The sequence below is a fragment of the Narcine bancroftii genome, chromosome 1 (genome assembly GCF_036971445.1).
Source record: "Narcine bancroftii isolate sNarBan1 chromosome 1, sNarBan1.hap1, whole genome shotgun sequence".
NCBI classification, from domain to species: Eukaryota; Metazoa; Chordata; class Chondrichthyes; order Torpediniformes; family Narcinidae; genus Narcine; species Narcine bancroftii.
This window is the reverse complement of record NC_091469.1, coordinates 2,738,642-2,761,701: the sequence shown is the minus strand read 5'-3', so window position 1 is coordinate 2,761,701 and position 23,060 is coordinate 2,738,642. Positions and strand designations below refer to the sequence as shown.

General features: G+C 39.1%; 1 protein-coding gene and 1 pseudogene across 6 annotated transcripts in view; one reads left to right on the top strand and one right to left on the bottom strand.

Moving 5' to 3' along the window:
• Positions 1–23,060, top strand: part of LOC138754388 (nuclear pore complex protein Nup214-like) — a 145,112-nt gene that overhangs the window by 104,004 nt on the left and 18,048 nt on the right. For 5 of the 6 annotated variants that reach the window (XR_011351744.1, XR_011351743.1, XR_011351741.1 and 2 more), the window contains one exon: positions 9,085–9,227. Coding sequence is in view for 2 of the 6 variants with exons in the window: in XM_069918600.1 (XP_069774701.1) it covers positions 9,085–9,227 (143 nt within the window). In the remaining 4 variants the exon portion in view is untranslated. Of the gene's footprint in view, positions 1–9,084; positions 9,228–22,739; positions 22,930–23,060 lie in introns of those variants that run through there. The other variant, XM_069918611.1, reaches the window with a different exon arrangement.
• LOC138762619 (phosphoserine aminotransferase-like) lies at positions 474–6,791 on the bottom strand (annotated as a pseudogene).

The following is a 23,060-nucleotide window of genomic DNA, read 5'->3' as shown; positions in this document are numbered from 1 at the left end:
ACTTTAAATGTCCGTGGTAACATTCTTGAACTTGGTAACGGTAGCGTTCCTGATAATATCACGATGTGCTTGCTAACAATAATAGGCAATGTCTAACATAATGGTAAACAGAAAATATTGGAGCCATTTTGGTCAGCGCAGGCTAACTAACTTCTCCAACCCTGTGCATGCACCAACCCAAGTCAATAGCGCATGTGCACTGGAAAATACCAGTGAAAAACAAAATAAAAAAACCGAGTGTGACAGATTTTCACAATCTCACAATTTTCACAATCTCAGCATCCGGACGCCTGGACGCCGATGCCTACAGCCTAACTGACAATAGTCTTACACCAGCCCCTAATTATGTTTCAAATAATAAATACACAATTATAAATAACAATCAAATACAGTAAATTCTGATATTATGTAGCTCTTTCTTCATTCTTCATAGGCCAGAGGTTACCATCACAGGGCCTTGAAAAGAGTGATCTTTACCACCATTCCAGACCAATAAAGTCTGTAAAGTGGACAAGGGGAAAGGTCCAAAAAACATCAAAAATAAAGTCAGCCAGTTTTTGGGTTTCTTCCAGTCACAGCATTATATCATTATATAAGGAAATGTGACATACCTGTTGCCCTTTAACAATATCATATTACTTTTAGCAGTTTTGTCAAGAAAAGTATTTCAAGAACACTGTCTCCATTTGCGTTCCCAATGTGTATTGGAATATTCATTGTGCTTCTGCAGGTTGAAGCACTCAGACACACAGAATCCATTTGATCCATCAATTACATTATAAATCAGCTTTGACTTCACAGCACTGTTCTGGCCCATTACTTCAGAATTTTTGATCCATTGCAAGACCAATCCCATAATGTAAATATTGTAGGTTACTGGAATGTGGTACATAGAACTGCAACTCCCTTGCACTTTATAGTCAAAAATGACTGGACATTCTTTCAGTGCATATCGCAGAAGATCCTCTCTGATTATTACCACAGGCACCCCAGCTCATCCAACATTTTTCTGAGCACCAGCAAAAATCCAACCAAACTTCATTACATCCACTAGCTATGAAAGAAAACTTGATGACATGTCACAGTTCTCTTTTATGTCTGGGATAAAGGGGAATTCCACACCATGAACAGACTCATTTGCACAGTAGTAAACATAATAGGCATTTAGGTTCAAATTCCATATGCTTGGATTAAGAATAGTTCTGTACAGCATCTGGATTACAGGGAGAGATTAAGGAGACTGGGACTTTTTTCATTGGAACGTGGACGACTGAGAGGGGACTTGATAGAGGTATTTAAAATTATGAAAGGAATAGATAAACTAGACATAAATAGACTCTTTCCCCTGAGGGTGTGGGAGGTTGGAACAAGAGGGCATGAGTTAAGGGTAAGGGGGCAAAACTTTAGGAGAAATATTAGAGGTGTCTTTTTTACTCAGCGAGTGGTGGCAGAATGGAATGATCTTCCGAATGAGATAATTGCGGCAGAGTCCCTTCTGTCATTTAAGAGAAGGTTGGATGTGTACATGGAGGTGAGGGGGTTAGAGGGTTATGGGCGGAGAACAGGAGGGTTGAGCTAGTGGAGTTGTTCTATTGAACCGGTGTGGACTTGAAGGGCCGACATGGCCTGTTTCCGCTCTGTAAACGGTTATATGGTAAGCATCCAGCTTGGGGTGCACAATATTCACTTTTCCAAATCTCTCTGCTTCTTTGGCTGCATTGGTAGACCAGACTCCAGTAACCACTTAATCTGCACTCCTCCCTTCTTTTAATCTAATAAGATTTAAAGGGACAGCACTGAAATGTCCCAATCCACCTCCCTGGAGAAAGATCATTTTGTAGTTTTCAGGAATTTTTAGTAATTCTTTGAGGTCATTTTCTGCAGTGTTGACAATTTTGATGAAGTCTGCCAATCTATGGCTCATTTCCAGAACACTTATTCCAAGCCCCTCTGTAATCAAACCGCTCTTTCTGTGAGTATAAATCCTGGTGAATAACCACAACTTATTTCAAAGGGTACTTAACAGGAAGGGACTTTCTGTCTCTGATCACTCTTCCAAACTCAATAACTGACTCCATTTGGATGACTGCTGGTTCAATAAATTTATCAATAACTGATTCCCTTGTGGGAACATGAGGTAGTGAATGCTTTGTGTATTCTTATTTACTCCAGAGGATGGATCAACCAAGCGCCTTATGTTTTGGAACATGAGTTACGTGATAAATGGTGTAATGGGTGCCATCAGCTGGCACATGTAAAATAAAACAGCAAATAAAGTTTCCAAAGCTCTTTCACAATTCTCAGTACCATTTTCACCCTTTAACCTTCTACAATTCATTCGCACATACCAGTTCGTGAGCATGTCCACAAATTTGACTAGTCTGGGCACCACAGTCTGTATGCTTCCATTTCTGCTTTGAAAAATTGGATGTGGGATTGTGTAAATGAAAACATTTGTTTATCCATGATATGGTCACTTCCATTGAAAAGAAATTGAATACCCTCTTCCTTCTGCAATCTCTGAATATTCTGAATAAGGAATCTGTATGCATTGTACCAAGGTAGGAAGACATCTTCTTTAAACCGTAAATTTTCTGCTCTTACAACAGAGGAATTAATAAGGTACAGCCTCACTGCATCTCCACCATAGGTGTTAACAATGTGAATTGGATCTGGGTAATTCTTCTTACATTTGCTCATTTTCTGGCCATGGTTATTATGTAGTAACAGGTAACCAACAGTTCCATAACCTTCCATACAAGCTTGATGCAGTTGAACAGATGTTGCCATTCCAAAGTTTGTGGGTTTGAAGCATCTGTCTACCTTGGCCTTCCTACTTACGAAGATCCTGAACCCAACACATCCATTCCTGGAGTTTTTGTTTCTCATATCGTTTGAATGACTCAGGAAACGATGTTTCAATTGAATTCAGTTTTTCTTTTGTTACTTTCTCTAGTTCTTTTTATCACTCGAAAGGCCAACATGGCCTGTTTCCGCTCCGTAAATGGTTATATGGTTATAGGCCTTCATCATTTGAAAACTTATTTTATCATATTCATCAACATTTTTTCTCATCTCTGCACTCTGTGCAAGGCTTACCTCATAATTCTGTTTCTATTCCAAAGTTATACCTTCCTGGACAGCGAGCTCTTGTTTTACAGCTCGCATTGCAGCATCCACATCTTTCTGGCTGTATTTTAAAACTTCAACAAGTTTCCTTCTTCAGGAATAGTAGATGCAAAACCGGCTATTAGATCATTGAGAATAGATTGAGCATCAGGGATTAAAGAAGCCACATCCACCATTTCATGATTAGGATGAGGAAGAACAGATCCAGCTTCAAGATCCATAATGCTCCTAGTTGTTGGAACTTTCAGATCAGACTTAGTGTCCAAAGGATTAACTAACACCTTCACAGGACTTTCCTTTAAAGGAACTCCAATGCAATAATGGCTGTAACCAGTTTGGCAGATTTTGAGACTAAATCCAAGAACTGCTTATCTTCTCTTGAAAGTTCTTGGTTGTCACTGAGGCACTCAGGAAAGTAATTCCTGAACTGCTGTTCCCACAGCTCAAGTTTTGCAACTGATATCCTGTTGACACCTGTCACTGACTGCCCCTGAGCATTATCATTTTTTTTCCTCCTAATGGTCCATTAAACATCCAACCAAGCATGGTTTTAACAACGTAAGGTCCATCTCCCACACTGTATTAGTGGTTCCAGAGCCTTTGGTATATCTGAGCCAATCAGCAACCCTATCTCAGAGCCGATTTCAGGTAGATGAACATTCCTGAGATGAGACCACCACTCGATATTTTGATGTGTGATGTTTCCTTTGTGCACAGGCATAGTCTTCTGATGTATGTGCCTGGGAGATCACAAAACTAGCTGCTGTCCAGCCCAGCAACCGGTAGGCCTGAAACAATGCTGGTTTCAATGACCTTCCTTTGACCCATAGTTCTCAATAAAATTCTTGACCTTCTTCCCTGAAGATTAGCCTTATTCATTGTGCAAAATGATGCAGTGCTATCTGAGACAAGAAATGCACAAGTATGAACTTCCTGGCCATGACTTGTCCAGAAACTATTGAGAGTTTGCAGTGGTCTTCATGAAGACCATTTGTCAGAATAGAGGCTACAGCACTGTTTTCAGCTGATTCCTTTCTTTCTCTTTGCTCCTTTTCCTCTTCTTTCCTTTGTGGACGTGCAGCATCTGGGATGCTTTAAACCGCATATGTTGTAGCTGAGTCACTTCCTGCAGTTTTTGCTGATGTGTCCTTTACACAGAGAGACAAAACATACTCCATTTTCTATAACAATTACAATATGGAAACAGGCCATCTTGGCCCCTCTAGTCCATATCGATTCAAGTGATCTCCTCTAGTCCCACTTACCTTCACTCTGCCTAAAACCCTCTAATCCCTTCACATCCATGTGCCTATCCAACTTTTCCTTAAATGACAAAATTGACCTTGCTTCAACCACCTCTTTCAGAAAGTCATTCCACTCAATCACCACTCTCTTGAGTGAAGAAGTTCCCTCTCATGTTATGTGCCTTCTTTTCCAAATGTGGACACATCTCCAAAGCATATCCACCTCCACAGAACAAAGAGCTCTTCACAGAAGGCAAAATCTCCTTTTTCTTAGTTCCTCCATCATTTTCCTTATCTGCAACTGTCACAGTGGTGTCAAAAGTACTTCCTTTTATTTTTGGATGATGCAGTGACTTAGACCTCCCCACATTTCTGCTCACTCTTGGAGTGTCTTTAATATCTCCAAATACTGGCTCTGTTGCAGTCCTCACTTACTTTTCAAGGAAATCCACAATATCCTTAAAGGGAGCTCTTTGATTATGTTTTTTTCTGGAAATAACAGAAAGAGCCAGTGCCAGGCTACTTTGTGCCCCAGGCAAGGCCCACTACTCGCACCCCCAACTTTGATTTTCAAAACAGATGTTTTGTAGAAAAAATGAAAAGCACAAAACTTGAAACTAATAAATTTATTTTCAATTGCAAGAATAAGAAATACATCAATCTTTGATGTATATCACAAAATTCTGTAGACATCATGGTTGAAATAAAAACACAAAATGCTGGAGAAGCTCAGCAGGTCAGTGTTCTTTATGTAGCAAAGGTAAAAATGTAGAACCAATGAGCTCGTCATCAAATTATGAGAAAATGCCGGCAACCGTCTGAACAAAACAGTGGGGGTGGGGGGAGAGTGGCAAGGCAGGAGATGATAGGTGGAGAAAGGAAGGAGGGGACAGCAGCAATGAGGGGAAGGGGGTGGCTGGGCTGTGTGGGTAAAAGAACTGGAAGGACAGGAAATGGGAGGAGGGGGAAGAAGGGAAGAAAGGCAAGCAGGTTTAATGGAAAGCAGTAAAATCAATGTTCATCCTTCTCAAATACAAAATAAAATATTTTGGCGCACAAATCATTTTGAACTAAAGGGCACTCGGTAGAATGCATACCTGCTCTAAGGGCAACACAGCATTAAAACCTTTCCCTTCACACACCTTTCCAGTGATGGAGAACTTGCTCTCAGATGGTCAGTTGAATCAATAGCAAAACATGTTAATGGAAAAAGAAATGAGGAAGGAAGGTGATGCTGTTAAAATGAAATGAAGAGAGTGGGAAAGCACTTGATTTGAGCAGAAGCTTCACTGCCAAGCATTCGGGCTAAATACCCCCTATCTTTGCTGTAACTTCAATGTAACTCAATAAACCTATAAATGATATACCACTGAGGGCAAGGGCACTTGCACCCTCCCCACCCCTCCCTCGGGGAGCTGCTATCCCATTGCCTGCCCTCCCTGGGCAGCACCTCGATCACCCTGATCGCTGCACTAAGCGAATGCTGCCTGGGCCGAGGAGCGGAGCATCCTAGTCTGAGAGGCAATTTCAAACCAGAGCCCAGCAGTGAAAATGTAATGGGGGTATAGGGCATAGAGAGGGAGGGAGTCGCCTGGCCCCAAGGACCAAACTGTTACGCTTGTGCCCAGTGCGGAAACATACAGACCCCTGGATGCCTCAAAGTCCAAAGCCAGACTGTCCAGTCAACTGACTGCGGCCTTCTGTGGTTTGTGCTCTAGGAAGCTGCCTAGTTTGCCTAATGGTAGCGCCAGCCCTAATAACAGACCACAGTTCTCCAAATATCCCACCAGTAGGGCAACTTCCTTATGATGACTAGCATATTAGTAGGCATGTTAAGCTCATGCGTGTAGTTGATATCTTCCATGGCATTACACATCCTCTTAGAAAAAAGGCTGCTTTGGGAGGATTTCTCCATGTGTATGCATGCCTTGTAACTGTGGTACAAAACAATCTGTCTTAACATTAAATGCTTTCTTTTCTTGTTATCCTTTCTCAAGATATGATTCCATATCATCAGATACTGCAGATAGGTTATTTTGAACACTGGATCTCTTTGAGGCTCTTATTACTCTCACAATGTTTGTTTCCAGCTCCAGCTGCTCTTTTTTCCTCCTTATCTGGCTCTTTCGCTGCTGGCTCCTTAGCTGCTGCTCATCCTCTTCCAAAGCATGTGAAGCGATTTTTGTCATATAACAAGAGCAGCCACTTCAGCCTTTATATGTTTAGATGCAGTACTGGAAACTCTGGAGCTTGATACAAAAGAACTTTGTTTGCTTATCCTTCTTCCAACATTTGACACACTGTTGCCTGGTTGCATTTCATCCTGCATGTCAGATACTTGACTCTCTCCAGTTGGAATACCACATCCTTTGTATCTTCATCCTCTTCACCACCATTTTCTGACACATCTTCAGCCATTTCCAAGTTGCTGATTTTAAATTCAGTCGGTCTTCTGCAGTGGTTTTAATTACGCCTCAGCGGCGATGGACATTTTACGCGTCTCCATCCAACCATCTGCTGAGCTCGAGCACCAAGCATGCACAACACGAACACAAAATCAACAATCCCCAATGGATAAGCGGTAGCACCTCCAAACTGTGTTCAAACTAAATAAATACACAGAAGAAATCCACAAAAGTAATCCTACCGCTTCTGATGCCTGTGATGCGCTGCTATCAACAAGTCAGTTTCCATGATGGCAGCAGTTAATGATATCACTGTGATTCTCAGCAAATGACTCTGCCAACATGTTTGTAGGATGTTCCGTTCTAGGATTAGAAGCCCTGGTGTCTTCTTTGGATGATGCTCGGACTGATGTAGGCAGATTGCTGTCAACGACCTGCGCTCTGCATTTCCAGCGTGGCCGCCATGTTGCTTTCAGTATCGCTCCAAACCAAAGAGGGATGTTCCAACAATGTCAAATTCAGTCCTTTTCAATATTTTCTGTGGACTAAATGTACCAACTACTATCCATAAAAAAAAAAGCCGTTCGGAGGCTAAGTAGGCTCTTTATGTGACATATTAGAATAAATTCTTAAAGTCCAGATACGATTTATTAATTAACACAGTAAAACTCATCCACTGTCTATCCCACCATTCTGGTCAACATGGGCTAACTAACCACTCCAACCCCACGTAACCCCTGCACATGCACTCTGGAAGATACCGAACACATGCAGCCTTTGGACCCTGGGACGTTGCCAAAATGACAATGGTAAACAACGAGTCTTTGGCACTTAGCTAACACCTTTAAAACTCTCATCATTTCCTGCTCTCCAAAAAAACATAACTAAAATAACTTTCCTCTCAATGATCATACCGACTCCCAATCCACTGTGATACATTTTACAAGACAAATGTGATCATCAAATCCATCTCTTCTTGGTACAGTGCATCTTTTGTACATGATCATCTCCCAGCCTCATTTTCCCCTCCACCTCATCAGGTGAGAGAAGGTAAAAGGCCAACTTAAAGCACACTCCATGATTCCTTTCCTGTCAGGAGTAAGTCCAGTGAGTGACAGAACATCATAGAACATTTATATATTGTAATTCTCAAGATGGTTTTTCCCTAAGAACTTGCATCCTTAAACCAAACATAGATGTAAACTGTTCCAGAATTAAGGGAGACTAGCATTTGACATCATCTAGCACAAGACAAACTGATTGAAGGTGATCTGGGAAAGATTTATAGTGGTTGACATGAAGTCTTGTTTGTGGGTAATCATCTTGGTTATAGACATCATTACAGGAATTCTTCAGAGCAGTATGCTTGACTTGACCATTTTCGCTGCTTCAATTACCTTTCCACTAGCAATTAAACTAAAAAATTGAATTAGAACCATAGAACACTACGACCCTTCTAGTTTGTGTCAAACTATTATTCTGCCTAGACCCACTGACCTGGACCATATCCTTCCCTCTATACCCCTCTCATCCATGTACCTGCCCAAATTTTTCTTAAATGTCAAAACTAAGCAAGCATTTACCAATTCAGCTGGCAGCTCATTCCACACTCCCACCACTCTGCATGAAATTCCCTCTAATGTTCCCTTTAAACTTTAATCCTTTTACCCTGAACTTTTGTTCTCTAGTTTTTATCTCTCCTAACCTCAATAGAAAATGTCTGCTTGAATTTACTGTCTTTTTCCATCATTATGTATGCAATAATTGCACTGTTGTCAGCTGGAGTATGGGATGTACCATCCAGCAATTCCATCTCCACTATTTCAAAGGCTAAGGAGGCACAGCATTTCCTTAAGTCCCAAGTAACTCCCAGTAGAAGGACATGAGAATGCATAGAAAGATAGATCAAAAATGCTTCTGCCTCAAATGGTTCTGAGAATGACATATGGCTGGACAAGAATATTAATCATTGTTACTGAGGCAAAATCCCAGAATTCAATCAAGACCAGTGGGCATGGACCTTCACCAAATCAACTTTAGAAGTTCATGAGAAGGATCAGCAACTTGGGCTCTGAAATAATTTCAGGCTTTACCAGTGATGCCAGTATCCTCAGAAATAAATATTAATATAACATAAATGACAGAAGATGCTGCAAAGGCTTAGCATGAGTATCTGGAAAGAGAAATGGAGTTGATGTGTCAGATTAATTGCCATGTTGCTGTAAGATCTCATCCTGACGTTCAACTCCTCTTCCTATTTCTCTCAAGTTGGAAGTAATTTCTCATAATTGTTCTATTTAACGCAGCTTCGGAAGCAATCCCAATGCACAGACCTTTGGAAACCTAGCAAGTCAATCGAATCCTGCAACTTTTGGATCAGTATCTCAACAAGGATCTGGTTTTGGCACACAAGGGACTGGCTTTTCAGGCTTTGGATCAAGCGGAGGAGGTAAGGGATCCCATGCTTTTAGTTAGATATGATTAGAATGTTCTGTTTTAGCATTTTATTAGCATATAAACTGACCAGTCAGCCCAGCAGACTCTTGCTGGGGTATAGTTTTTTTACTCTTTCAATTTCTGTTTGTCTCTTTTTCTTTTTTTTTCTAATCTAGCTAGCCTCTGAAGGCACTTGTACTATTTGCCTCTGCATTTTCGAATTTAGTATTTACACTGCACTTTGGATTTACTGGTGATCTTGTATTTATAAATCCTGGATTTGTTATCTTCACTGTCGACTCCACCAATATCTTCATAATATTTATATTCATATCATGTCAGTCTCTGGTCAATCTTCAATCCATATTCTAGTGCAGAGACCCAACTCCTCCAATATTTGCAGATGGACATTAACCACTGTGTTTTAACCAAGTTTTTTAATGTTAAATATAACTTCTTTAAATGGGCATTCTTTGAGAGGGAATCAGTATTGTTGCATATTCAAAGTTATTTTATGGATTACAGAAGAAAATTTGTGCGTTTCAGGAATACAGAGATAGCATTGAGTTCGACAATTGACACCTCTGATAATGCAAGACTTCAGTACTGATCTGTCTGTTTGGATTTTCTGCCTGTATTTCTGGAACAGAATGGGTCACAGTATATACTTGTTGGACTGAAATGGCATGAATGCAGCAACTTTCATTTCAGTCTTCAACTTATTTGATCAGTGAAAGGGACTGATTATTAATTCACAGGTTAATGCTCGGTGTAAAATTATAACTTTGAATAATCTCAAGTCTGATTTGTAGAGTGTGTTTGAATTATCAACTCAAGAAGCAAGTTCTTGTGTACACCAGCAGCAAATGAGTCAAGATGAGCACTCAGTGGTTTAATTTTAGTGGCGGTGGGGATATGTGGTTGGAAGCTAATCTTGGGGTTAGATGTGATGCCAGTATGGTTCATACTTATTCAATTGCCAAGGAAAAGGAAATTGCCAATGTGATCACAAGATCACAAGTTATAGGAGCAGAAGTAGGCCCATTGGCCCATCAAGTCAGCTCTGCCATTCTAATCATGAGCTGATCCATCCACTCACTCAGCTTCACTCCCTGTCTTTCACTCCATAACACTTGATTCTTTGTGGGAGTGTGGCGTGATGGCATAGGTTGGAGACGTGGAAAAACACCTTTCCTGGCAGAATTAATTAAAACCAGAGTTGAAAAAACTTGTTTAAAAAATTACTTTAATTAAAGCTTCTTTTCAACCTTTCTAACAATGGCTATGAAGAAATCTAAAGCTCAAGTTGCAAAAGAAATTACCAAAAAGGTTGGTATGGTTGAAGAAAAGGGGCCTATCTTTGTGATGGAGCCTGCTGACTCGATACCTCTCCCGCAGCGGATGATCCAACAAGCAACGGCAAAGGTACATCTCATTCCAGCACCGCTTCTCCAGGGAGCCGACCAAGATGGCGCTGGAGTGAGGAAGATGTATCTTGAGCTGACTTCATGGGAACAATTGTCCACGCATGCGCGCTACTATAGAATCGGCTATACTATGTCAGAATACGAAGCCTGCTGAGCCCTTGTCGACCATTGTTGCTGGTCAGACTAGGGCCAAGCAAAAGGCACATAGGCAAATAAAACCAGCCGCTACATCGACAGAGAAGGATGAGGAAGAAGCAAGAAGAGAAGAGCCCTCACAAGAATTAGAGGGAGAAGTATTGGTTCAATATGAAAATGGGCCCCAATCTCAACAGACTATTCAAGGTTAAAAAAAATTGAAACCTCGCAAATTGCTCTGTTGATCCTTAAGTCAATTTAATTTGAATTTTCAACAAATTCAATCAATGGCTAATCAAATGAAACAGAAGTTTATATCTGGTAAAGCTCAATTCAATTCACAATTTGAAACTATTAAAGATGAAATGACTACTATTAAAACTTGATATGGAAAATTATGCTAAAGCTGTGGACAAATTTAAAGTTAAAAAATTGAAGATTTTCAAGACTGTCATTTTGATGTGGAACAATGTAAAGATACATTCAATAAAATGGAAGATTCCTTTGCAGCTTGGGAAGTTCAAAGAAAAGATCTTTTACAAAAAATTGATGTGTTGGAAAATCAAAGCAGAAGGAATAATTTTTAAATTGTTGGATGGCCTGAAGATGTTGAAGTGCAATTTTTTTTAAAAATTGATACCTGAAGTTTTGGGTTCTGAAAATTTTCCATCTTAATCACATGTTTGCATTATCAAGGTAAAGAAATGATATTAAAATAGGCAGTCCAAAATGCCAAGAAACAACAAGCCCCATTGATGATTGGAAACAACAGTATTTTTTATGCAGATTTGAGTCAAACTATTGTTAAGAAATCAGTTTTGTGGAAGAAAGGATATAAATTTGCTTTTTGATACCCAGCTGTACTTAAAGTTTTCTATAGAGGGTTTCAGTCACGGTTTTTTACTGATGAAGATGAAGCATTGATGTTTGCTAATGGCAGCCAAAGTTATTCTTCTCAGCAACCTAATACGAGTCAAGATAAATTACAAGATGAACTTCGGATGATGGAACTTCGAGAATTAATTGAAATTGAGATTGATGATGATCAAGTAAATAAAGATCTTGAAGAAGCTTACCACACTTGATAGACTGATAAATAAAATTATTTTTGTTTTCTGTCTGGGGAGGGGTGGATTTTTGTCTTCTCCTTCCAAAGTTGAGTGCCACTTAGTGGTGAAGGCCACTTTCCATATAGTAGAGGGAGGTAGTACTGGTTTTTTTCTCTCTTTTTTTGTGGGGGGGGGAGGGGGTTCCTGCTTTTCTTTCTATTAAGAGATGTTATTTAGCTTTGGAGACTGCTGTGGAGCTGAAACCTACAGGGACAGGGGACGAGAGTTGTGCATTTTAGATATATAAAATGACATAATGTGAATCGGCTCAATAATTCGATTAAGATTAAAAGTTTTAGCTTGTATTAAAAATTGAGAGTTGATATTGATTTTTTATAGGAAACTCATTTAACTGAAAAACAACATCAAAAATTAAAAAGGGAATGGGTTGGTCAAGTTATAGCTTCATCTTCTAATTCTAAAGCAAGAGGAGTTCTTAATTAATAAGAAATTGCCTTTTAAATTACAATCTATTGTTATTGATTCTGCAGGGAGGTTGGTTTTAGTTAATTGTCAAATTTATTCTGAATTTTAGACTCTTATGAATGTTTATGCTCCTAATGTAGATGATGAGAAATTTATTCAGGATTTTTAAAAAAAATTTATTTAACTTTTCAAATTACACACAAAGAAAAAACATAAAAATACTATAACCCCGCTCCCTCCTATAACACAAAAACAACCCACTAAAAATCCTAAAAAAAAACTTCCCCCAATCCTCCCTCCCCCCCCCCCACAAAAAACTTACAACAAAAACCAATATTCCCTGATTGGTGTGCCAAATTTATTACAGTTAATTAATTTCTATAGCCATACATTTCAAATATAATCACCACATATCGATTATTAAAAAAAAAGAATAATTATTTTTCACACTATATGTTAATTTTTCTAAATACAAACAAGACTGTAATTCATTATGCCTTCTTTGCAAATTTAATTGTACATCATTCTTCCATGTAACAGCTATGCATTTTCTTGCTACTGCTAAAGCTAACTTTAAAAAAGCTAAATATGGTTTAGGCATTCTTAAATCGACAAGTGGAACCTTATCATAACCCAATAAACATAACTTTGGGTCCAATCGAATATCCATTTTAAACAAATCTCTCAAAAATTTTATAATTTCCTCCCAAAAATATTTAATTTTCTTATTCGACCAAACTAAATGTACAAAAGTACCTTTCTGTTCTCTACATTTAAACATAAATCTGTTGTACTAAATCCATATCTTTTCAATTTCTCAGGAGTTAAATATAATCGATGCAAATTATAATTAACCATATTTATCTCACATTAATTAATTTTGTAACACTATCAGCACGCATTTGTGACCATTCTTCCTCTACCAATACAATATTTAAATCTTTTTCCCATTTCTCTTTAATTTTATACATATTTACTTTTTCCATTTTTTCCTGCATCAATCTATACATATCAGAAATAAAACCTTTTTCTCTTTTATCTTCAGTCAGTAATTCAAATTTTGTTTGACTTGGCAAATTTATTTCCTTACCATAACTCTTCTTTAAAAAATCTTGAAATTGATAGTAAGCAAACAAAGAATTTGACGCAATACCATATTTCTCTTGTAATCTATTAAATGAACAAAACTTCCCTGCTTCAAAACAATCTAGAACATTAACTATTCCTTTATTTTTTCAATCCTTTAAATAAGGACTATTCAATGAAAAAGGTATAACTCACGGTACAATCGTAATTAAATTACGATTATACCAAATATTCATTATATGTTGTAAAACTGGCAAATCAAATTCTTGTAACAATAAAGGATTCCATTTATAAATAAAAAGCGTAATATTACCTTCCAAAATCTGATCCATCTCTATCTTTGCCCACCTCGGAGATTGTTCAATGTCAAATAATCTATTAATAAATTTCAACTGTGCTGCTTCATAATAATTATAAAAACAAGGTAATTGCAAGCCACCTAATTCATAACTCCAAGTCAATTTTTGTAAGGAAACTCTTGATAATTTACCCTTCCTTAAAAATAACCCAATTGCCTTATTTATTTCCTTTAAAAACTTTTTTGGCACTATACATGTATACCTTGTAAATTATAAAAATACTGTACTTTTTTTAAAAAAAATTATTTTTCACACTATGAACCATATTGACCAAAATACACATAAACATTTCCCTCTTGAATATACACAGTGTCATTTTCTACCCTTTTTCCCCCTCCCTTCCCTCCCTCCTTCCTAACCCCCTCCCCACCCATTAAACGTTCAACATATACAATATATTAAACCCATTAAACAATGTCATCACACAATGAAAATAAACAAGAAAATTGTGTCATCTACTTTTACACAGTGGGTTAGTTCATTTCGTCTTCTTCTCATTCTGTCATTTTAGGTGGCGGAGGTCCTCGGTAGGACTTCTCTGTTGTGTTCCATGTAAGGTTCCCAAATTTGTTCGAATACTGTGATGTCATTTCATAAATTATATGTTATTTTTTTCCAATGGAATACATTTATTCATTTCTGTGTACCATTGCTGTATTCTCAGGCTATCTTCTGATTTCCAGGTTGACATAATACATTTTTTTGCTACAGCTAAGGCTATCATAATAAATCTTTTTTGTGCTCCATCCAAATCGACGCCAAGTTCTTTACTTCTTATATTACTTAGAAGAAAGATCTCTGGATTTTTTGATATGTTGCTTTTTGTGATTTTATTTAATACCTGATTTAGATCTTCCCAAAACTTTTCCACTTTCTCACATACCCAAATTCTGTCCCCTTTTCCTTCCTACAGCGAAAACATCTATCTGATAATGTTGGGTCCCATTTATTTAACTTTTGGGGCGTGGTATATAGCCTGTGTAACCAATTATACTGTATCATGCGTAACCTCGTGTTTATTGTATTTCTCATAGTTCTGGAGCATAGCTTTTCCCATGTTTTAATTATCGGGGTACAAGATCACCGCAAATAAAAGTGAAGCGATGCCAATGAATAATGCGGATTTCACAAAGTTTAAAAAAGAATCACCATTTAAATGGCAAACACAAGCAATCCAATACCTAGGTATTCAACTAGTTAATAATCTAGGCCATCTATACAAAGTAAATTATCAGCCATTAATGAAGAAATTACAAGATGACTTAGAACATTGGAAAGATTTACCACTAACACTGATAGGAAGGGTAAATTGCATTAAAATTAAGATCTTCCCAAGGATACAATACCTATTTCAATCGTTACCAATTCACCTAACAGAGAAATTCTTCAAGGAGCTAAAGAAAATAATAAGGAAATTCTTATGGAAAGGGGGGAAACCGAGGATAGTGTTAGATAAATTAACAGAGTGGTACAAACAAGGGGGCTTACAGCTACCAAACTTTAAGAATTATTATAGAGCAGCACAATTAAGATATCTATCAGATTTTTATCAAACAAGGGAAAAACCAGATTGGACCAGATTAGAGCTAGATAAAATAGGGGAGAAGGTACCTGAACATATACTACTATATAAGTGGGATGAAAAGCTGGTGCAACATAGGAATTCACCAGTACTGCACCATCTGCTCAACATTTGGAAGAAGATTCACATAGAAAGGAAAAAACAAATTATCAACAACCAAAATTAATATTGACACAAAATCAACTAATCCTTTTCACAATAAATAACCTTTCCTTTAGAGAATGGGAGAGAAGGGATCAAAAGAATAGAAAATTGCTTTTTGGGAAATAAATTATTATCTTTTGAGCAAATGAAGTACAGATATGGTATAACTCACGGTACAATGTTTGCATACCACCAACTGAAAACCTACTTGAAGGACAAATTGGGAAGCAGGCTGAGGTTACCAGAAGGAAGCAGTTTTGAATATGTGATTACAGACACAAATGATAATTAAAAGATTTATAACAAACATGTACATCAAACTGCAAGAGAAAGAGAACGATGAAATAAGCTGTAAACCCAAACAAAAGTGGGAACAAAAATACTGTACTTGAGGATAAATATTCATCTTTATACAATTCACTCTTCCAATTAACATCTGATAAATCTTTACATTTATCTAGATCAATTTTTATCTTATTTAATAAAGGCACATAATTTAAATTAAACAAATCATTATAATTTTTTTTTACTACTACTCCTAAATATTTAATTTTATTTGACCATCTTAATTTAGTTATTCTCACTCTTTTCCCAATTAACCTTATATCCCGATAATTTACCATATTTATTCACTAATTCCTGTAATGACTTTAATGAAACCTTTGGGTCAGTTAAGTATATCAAAGCATCATCTGCAAATAAACTAATTTTATATTAATTTTCTTTCACTCTAATTCCCCTAATACCTAAATCTTGTCGAACCATCTAAGCTAAGGTTCAATCACTAAAGCAAATAAAGCAGGTGAAAGAAGGCAACCTTGTCTTGTAGAATGAGATAAATTAAAAGATTTTGAAATCTGACCATTCGTTAACACCCTTGCTGTAGGTCCCGCATATAAAGCCTCATCCCAATTTCTAAAAAATGGGCCAAAATTTAATTTTTCCAATACTTTAAACAAAAATTTCCATTCAACATGATCAAACGCCTTCTCAGCATCTAAAGATACAACCATTGGTTGATTATTTTGTTGCTTTGCCACATTAATTAATGAAATCAACTTAACTATATTGTCTGCTGAATACCTACCTGATCAATATGAACCAGTTTTGGTAAATAATTCATTAACCTATTGGCCAAGACTTTCGCCACCAATTTATAGTCAATATTTAATAATGATTTTGGTCTATATGATGATACTTTTAAAGGATCTCTATTCTTTTTTGGTATAACTAATCAATGCTCTTGAGAAAGTTTCTGGAAATACATCTGTTTCAGTTGCTTGTTTCAAAACATCTTTATATAACGGAAATAATAAATCATTAAACTTGTTATAAAACTCCACTGTAAAACCATCTTCTCCAGGAGATTTCCCATTAGGCATCGATTGTAAAGCTTCCTTCAATTCTAATTCAGTAAATGAAATATCTAAATTCTTTACTTCTGCTTAATTCAACATGGGTAAATTTAAATTATCCAAAAAATAAATCAATTTGATCAATATCTTGACTGCCTTCTGATGTATATAGATTTTCATAAAATTTAAAAAATTCATCATTAATATCTTCTTTTATAAGTAATTTCTCATTCTTCTTAATAGCATTAATTGTCCTCGATACTTGCTCATTTTTAAGTTGCCATGCCAAAATCTTGTGTGCTCTTTCTCCCAATTCATAATAACGTTGTTTAGATCTCAATATCATTTTCTCATATTTATGTTTGTAAATTATTATCATGTAATTTCAGTTTAGATAATTGTATCTTATCATCCTCTGTATATTTGTTCTGTAACTTTTTATCCAAACCTTCAATTTGTTTCTCCAAATTTGAACTTTCTAATTGATACTTTTTTTTTTATCTTTGTTGTATAATTAATAATTAATCCTCTCAAATATGCTTTTAAAGCAGCCTACAAAACAAACTTACTTTGAACTGAATTTTGATTCATTTGTAAATAAAAATTTATTTGATCTCTTATATATTTAACAAAATCTGGTCTCTTCAATAATATTTCATTAAACCTCCATCAATAAGCTGTCTCAACCAGTTCAGTTCCTAAACATCTAATTAACAATAATGAATGATCTGACAATAATCTACCTTTATATTCTGCAAAGTTAAATCTACCTTGTAAATGTGCAGAATTCAAAAATAAATCTAGTCCAGAAAAATAATTATGTCGAGTTGAATAAAATGAATAATCTTTTTCCATTAGAGTTAGTTTCCTCCAAATTTCCACTAAATTCAAATCCTTCAATTCAAGCAATCTTTTCGCCATCTTAGACCTTCTAACAATTTTTGGAGATTTGTCCAACAGTTTTTCTTCTCTTCTTTGGCTTGACTTCGCGGACGAAGATTTATGGAGGGGTATTTCCACGTCTGCTGCAGGCTCGTTGGTGACTGACAAGTCTGATTCGGGACAGGCAGGCGCGGTTGCAAGGGAAAATTGGTTGGTTGGGGTTGGGTGTTGGGTTTTTCCTCCTTTGTCTTTTGTCAGTGAGGTGGGCTCTGCGATCTTCTTCAAAGGAGGTTGCTGCCCGCCAAACTGTGAGGCGCCAAGATGCACGGTTTGAGGCGATATCAGCCCACTGGCGGTGGTCAATGTGGCAGGCACCAGAGATTTCTTTAGGCAGTCCTTGTACCTCTTCTTTGGTGCACCTCTGTCTCGGTGGCCAGTAGAGAGCTCACCATATAACACGATCTTGGGAAGGTGATGGTCCTCCATTCTGGAGACGTGACCCACCCAGCGCAGTTGGGTCTTCAGCAGCATGGATTCGATGCTTGTGGACTCTGCCAGCTCGAGTACTTTGATGTTGGTGATGAAGTCACTCATTCCAATGAATGTTGAGGATGGAGCGGAGACAGCGCTGATGGAAGCGTTCTAGGAGCCGTAGGTGATGCCAGTAGAGGACCCATGATTCGGAGCCGAACAGGAGCGTGGGTATGACAACGGCTCTGTACATGCTGATTTTTGTGTTTCTTCAGGTGGTTGTTTTTCCAGACTCTTTTGTGTAGTCTTCCAAAGGCGCTATTTGCCTTGGTGAGTCTGTTGTCTATCTCTTTGTCAATCCTTGCATCAGATGAAATGGTGCAGCTGAGGTAGGTAAACTGGTTGACCGTTTTGAGTTCTGTGTGCCCGATGGAGATGTGGGGGGGCTGGAAGTCATGGTGGGGAGCTGGCTGATGGAGGACCTTCGTTTTCTTCAGGCTGACTTCCAGGCCAAACATTTTGGCAGTTTCCGCATAACAGGACATCATGCGCTGGAGAGCTGGCTCTGAATGGGCAACTAAAGCGGCATCGTCTGCAAAGAGTAGTTCACAGACAAGTTGCTCTTGTGTCTTGGTGTGAGCTTGCAGGCGCCTCAGATTGAAGAGACTGCCATCTGTGTGGTACCGGATGTAAACAGCGTCTTCATTGTTGAGGTCTTTCATGGCTTGTTTCAGCATCATGCTGAAGAAGATAGTAAAGAGGGTTGGTGCGAGGACACAGCCTTGCTTCTTGCCGTTGTCAATGGAGAAGGGTTCGGAGAGCTCATTGCTGTATCTGACCCGACCTTGTAGGTTTTCGTGCAGTTGGATAACCATGTTGAGGAACTTGGGGGGGTGGGGGGGGGCATCCGAGGCGCTCTAGTATTTGCCAAAGCCCTTTCCTGCTCACGGTATCGAAGGCTTTGGTGAGGTCAACAAAGGTGATGGAGAGTCTATTGTTTTGTTCTCTGCACTTTTCTTGGAGCTGTCTGAGGGCAAAGACCATGTCAGTAGTTCCTCTGTTTGTGCGAAAGCCACACTGATTCTGGGAGGACATTTTCGGCGACACTAGGTATTAGTCTATTAAGAAGAATCCTCGCGAAGGTTTTGCCTGCAATGGAGAGCAGGATGATTCCCCTGTAGTTTGAGCAGTCTGATTTCTCGGCTTTGTTTTTATACAGGGTGATGATGATGGCATCACGAAGGTCCTGAGGCAGCTTTCCTTGGTCCCAGCAGAGCATAAAAAACTCATGCAGTTTGGCATGCAGAGTTTTGCCACCAGCCTTCCAGACCTCTGGGGGGATTCCATCCATACCTGCTGCTTTGCCACTTTTCATTTGTTCAATTGCCATATGTCTCTTCCCGGGTAAGGACCTCATCCAGCTCTAGACTCAAGGGCTGTTGAGGGAGCTGGAGCAGGGTGGATTCTTGGACTGAGCAGTTGGCACTGAAAAGAGATTGGAAGTGTTCTGACCATCGATTGAGGATGGAGATCTTGTCGCTGAGGAGGACTTCGCCGTCTGAGCTGCGCAGAGGGCTTTGGACTTGGGGTGAGGGGCTGTACACAGCCTTTAGTGCCTCATAAAAACCCCTGAAGTCGCCAATGTCCGCGCTAAGCTGGGTTTGTTTGGCGAGGCTAATCCACCACTCAATTTGGATCTCCCGGAGTTTGCGCTGTAGATGGCTGCATGCAAGACGGAAGGCTCGTTTTTTCTCTGGCCAGGAAGGCTTTGCATGGTGAGCCTGGTGGGCAGATCGCTTCTTTGCCAGCAGCTCCTGGATTTCCTGGTTGTTTTCGTCAAACCAGTCCTTGTTTTTCCTGGAGGAGAAGCCCAGTACCTCTTCAGTGGATTGCAGTATGGCCGTTTTCAGCTGATCCCAGAAGGTTTCAAAAAGACATGTCCGTGAGGCAGTTTGCATCCTCGAACTTTGCTTGGAGGTTTGCCTGGAAGTTTTCTCTCACTTCGTCTGACTGTAAGTTTCCAATATTGAACCTCTTTCTGGGGCTCCACTGTTCTTGAACTTTGGCTTGAAGTGAAGGTTGAGCTTGCAGCGAACAAGCCGGTGGTCAGTGTGGCATTCCGCGCTGGGCATGACCCTGGTGTGGAGCACATCTCGTTTGTCTCTTCCTCGCACCAGAATGTAGTCCAGGAGGTGCCAGTGTTTGGATCGGGGATGCATCCAGGTAGTCTTCAGGCTGTCTCTCTGCTGGAAAAGGGTGTTAGTAATAACAAGCCGCTGTTCTGCGCAGAGCTCCAACAGGAGGCGCCCGTTGTCATTGCACTCGCCGACACCATGCTTGCCAAGGATTCCTGGCCAGGTTTCTGAGTCTTTGCCGACGCGAGCGTTGAAGTCGCCAAGGATGACAACCTTGTCGGCTGTAGGGGTGCGTTGGATGAAGTTGTGCAGATCAGTGTAGAATTTGTCCTTTTCTGCTGGTTCTGCCTGAAGGGTTGGAGCATAGACACTGATTAGAGTGATGCGTCACTTGTTTTGAAGGGGGAGTCGCATGGACATGATCTGGTCAGAGTGGCCTGTCGGTAGGTTTTCGAGTTTGGAGGCAATGGAGTTCTTGACCATGAAGCCACCACCAGATAGGCGTTGTTCAGCCTGAGGCTTGCCAGACCAGTAGAGTGTGTAGCCCGCACCGTGTTCTTGTAGGCTGCCTACATCTGCAAGGCGGACTTCGCTGAGAGAGGCTATGTCAATGTTGAGTCTGAGGAGTTCATGTGCGATGAGGGCAGACCGACGTTCAGGTCAGTGGCTGTCAGCCTTGTCTAGCATGGTTCTGATGTTCCAGCATGCTAGCTTGAGTTTGTGTGCATCTTTTGAGGGGGAGGACGTGGGCATGTCCTCGGGCCTGCGCAAAGGAGCTTTTAGGTGGAGTGCAGTGTGCGCACTACTGGCCCCACCCTTTACACCCATGGTTTGTGTACTGTGGCCAAGCAAGCTGGGACGTGGCAGCAAGGTCCTTGGGTCGTAGGTTTTATATCGGAGTGTCCTTCTCCAATGCAGGTTGCTTAACCGGGCTGAAGAGGCCTGCCTCCCCTTTTAGGTCGAACCATATCTGGAGATCTACGACCACTGTCCACAGTTATGGAGTGGTGCGCCCTGGAATCGGGCTGCGTGCGTCTTAGACCTTCTAACAATTTTTGGAGATTTGTCCAACAGTTAACCAACAATTAAAATCCCCTCCCACCAATACATTCCCATTTAACTGATTCGGATTTAAAAATGCCTCTGAAATAAAAGCCTCATCATCTTCATTTAGTGCATAAACATTCATTAAAGTCCAACTTCCAGAAATTTTTTTACAATTAACACACTTTCCACATTTGCAAAAAAAGAATCTACCGCAAAAGATATTTTCTTATTAACTAAAATCACCACCCCCGAGCTTTAGAATTAAATGAAGATGAAATTACATGTCCAACCCAATCTCTTTTTAAGTTTGAATGTTCTTTTTCTGTTAAATGAGTTTCATGCAAAAATGCTATATCTACTTTTAATTAATTAATATGATCTAAAATACGTTTCCTCTTTATCGGATGATTTAACCCCTTAACATTAAAAGTTGCAAAGTTTAAATTACTCATTACAATCTATAAATGGCACCCAATCTTTCACAACTTACTTAAAAATACCCCTTAAACAAAAAAAACCCTCTCTAAAAAAAATCCTTAAACCCCGCCCCCCCCCCCCCCCCCCACAAAGAAACCTGCAAAGCAGTAACCCCCTTATTATCCGGGTGCGATTAATACCAACAGTGGCTGATGACTTCGGATTTAGCTGGGATAACATCTTCTCCCCAGCCAGAGAGCAAAGAAACCCTTCATTTATTGAATGCTTCTGGAATTCTTGTAAATCCATCAATTGTTCAACTTCCAGTTTCTTCTCAACTTTCCCATTTCCAGCTTTATATAGCACCACCAACAGTTTCAACGCAAAGTCCTGTGTCAACTTAGAATCTGGTAAAGAATTAGCAAAGGTTAAAGCTGCCTGTGGATTTTCAAAAAACTGAGATTTATATTGCCCATAAAATATTTTTTAAATTGCTGGATATCTAAAAGTAGATCTATAGCCCTTTTTCCATAAGACAGCTTTAGCAGGATTAAACTCTTTCCGTTTCATAACTACCTCCTGACTCAAATCCGCATTAAATAAAACCTTACTATTTTGAATTACCATTGGTCCATTCATACGTGCCCGTAAAACCGCTGCTCATAAAATCATCTCACAATCTTGATACCTCAGACATCTCACTAAAACAGCTCTTGGTGGTTACCCTGGCAATGGTTTTTTTCTTAACGCACGATGAGCCCTCTCTATCTCCAAACACTTTGGAAAATATTCTGAACCAAATACTTCAACAATCCATTCTTTAAAAAACTTTGTAGGATTTACTCCTTCAAAACTTTCTGGTAACCCCACTATTTTTATATTATTCCACTGACTTTGATTTTCTAACGAATCCATCTTCTATAAAAAAATCTTCTCAATTTGCCATCCAGCAACCGTTCCTTCCACTTGATCCACACACGTCGCGGGACTCCCTTAATGTCGTCAATGACGCGGCAGCACCATCCTGAGTCACTCTACGCGTAGAGGATCCGTGGCTGTAGCCAACCTTGCCGATATAGGTTGCTGACTCTTCGGCTCCTCTCCATCTCCACTTGAATTTGAGGTTCCAAATCTTCAGTAAGGCCCGTTTTTTCCAACTCTTCCAACTTCTTAAAATGTATTTTTTTCGAATGTTGAATGTATTTTCTCAATCAATTTTCTTCTCATATCATATACAGTCTTTTCATAAAGTTTTCAAACATATATAAAGT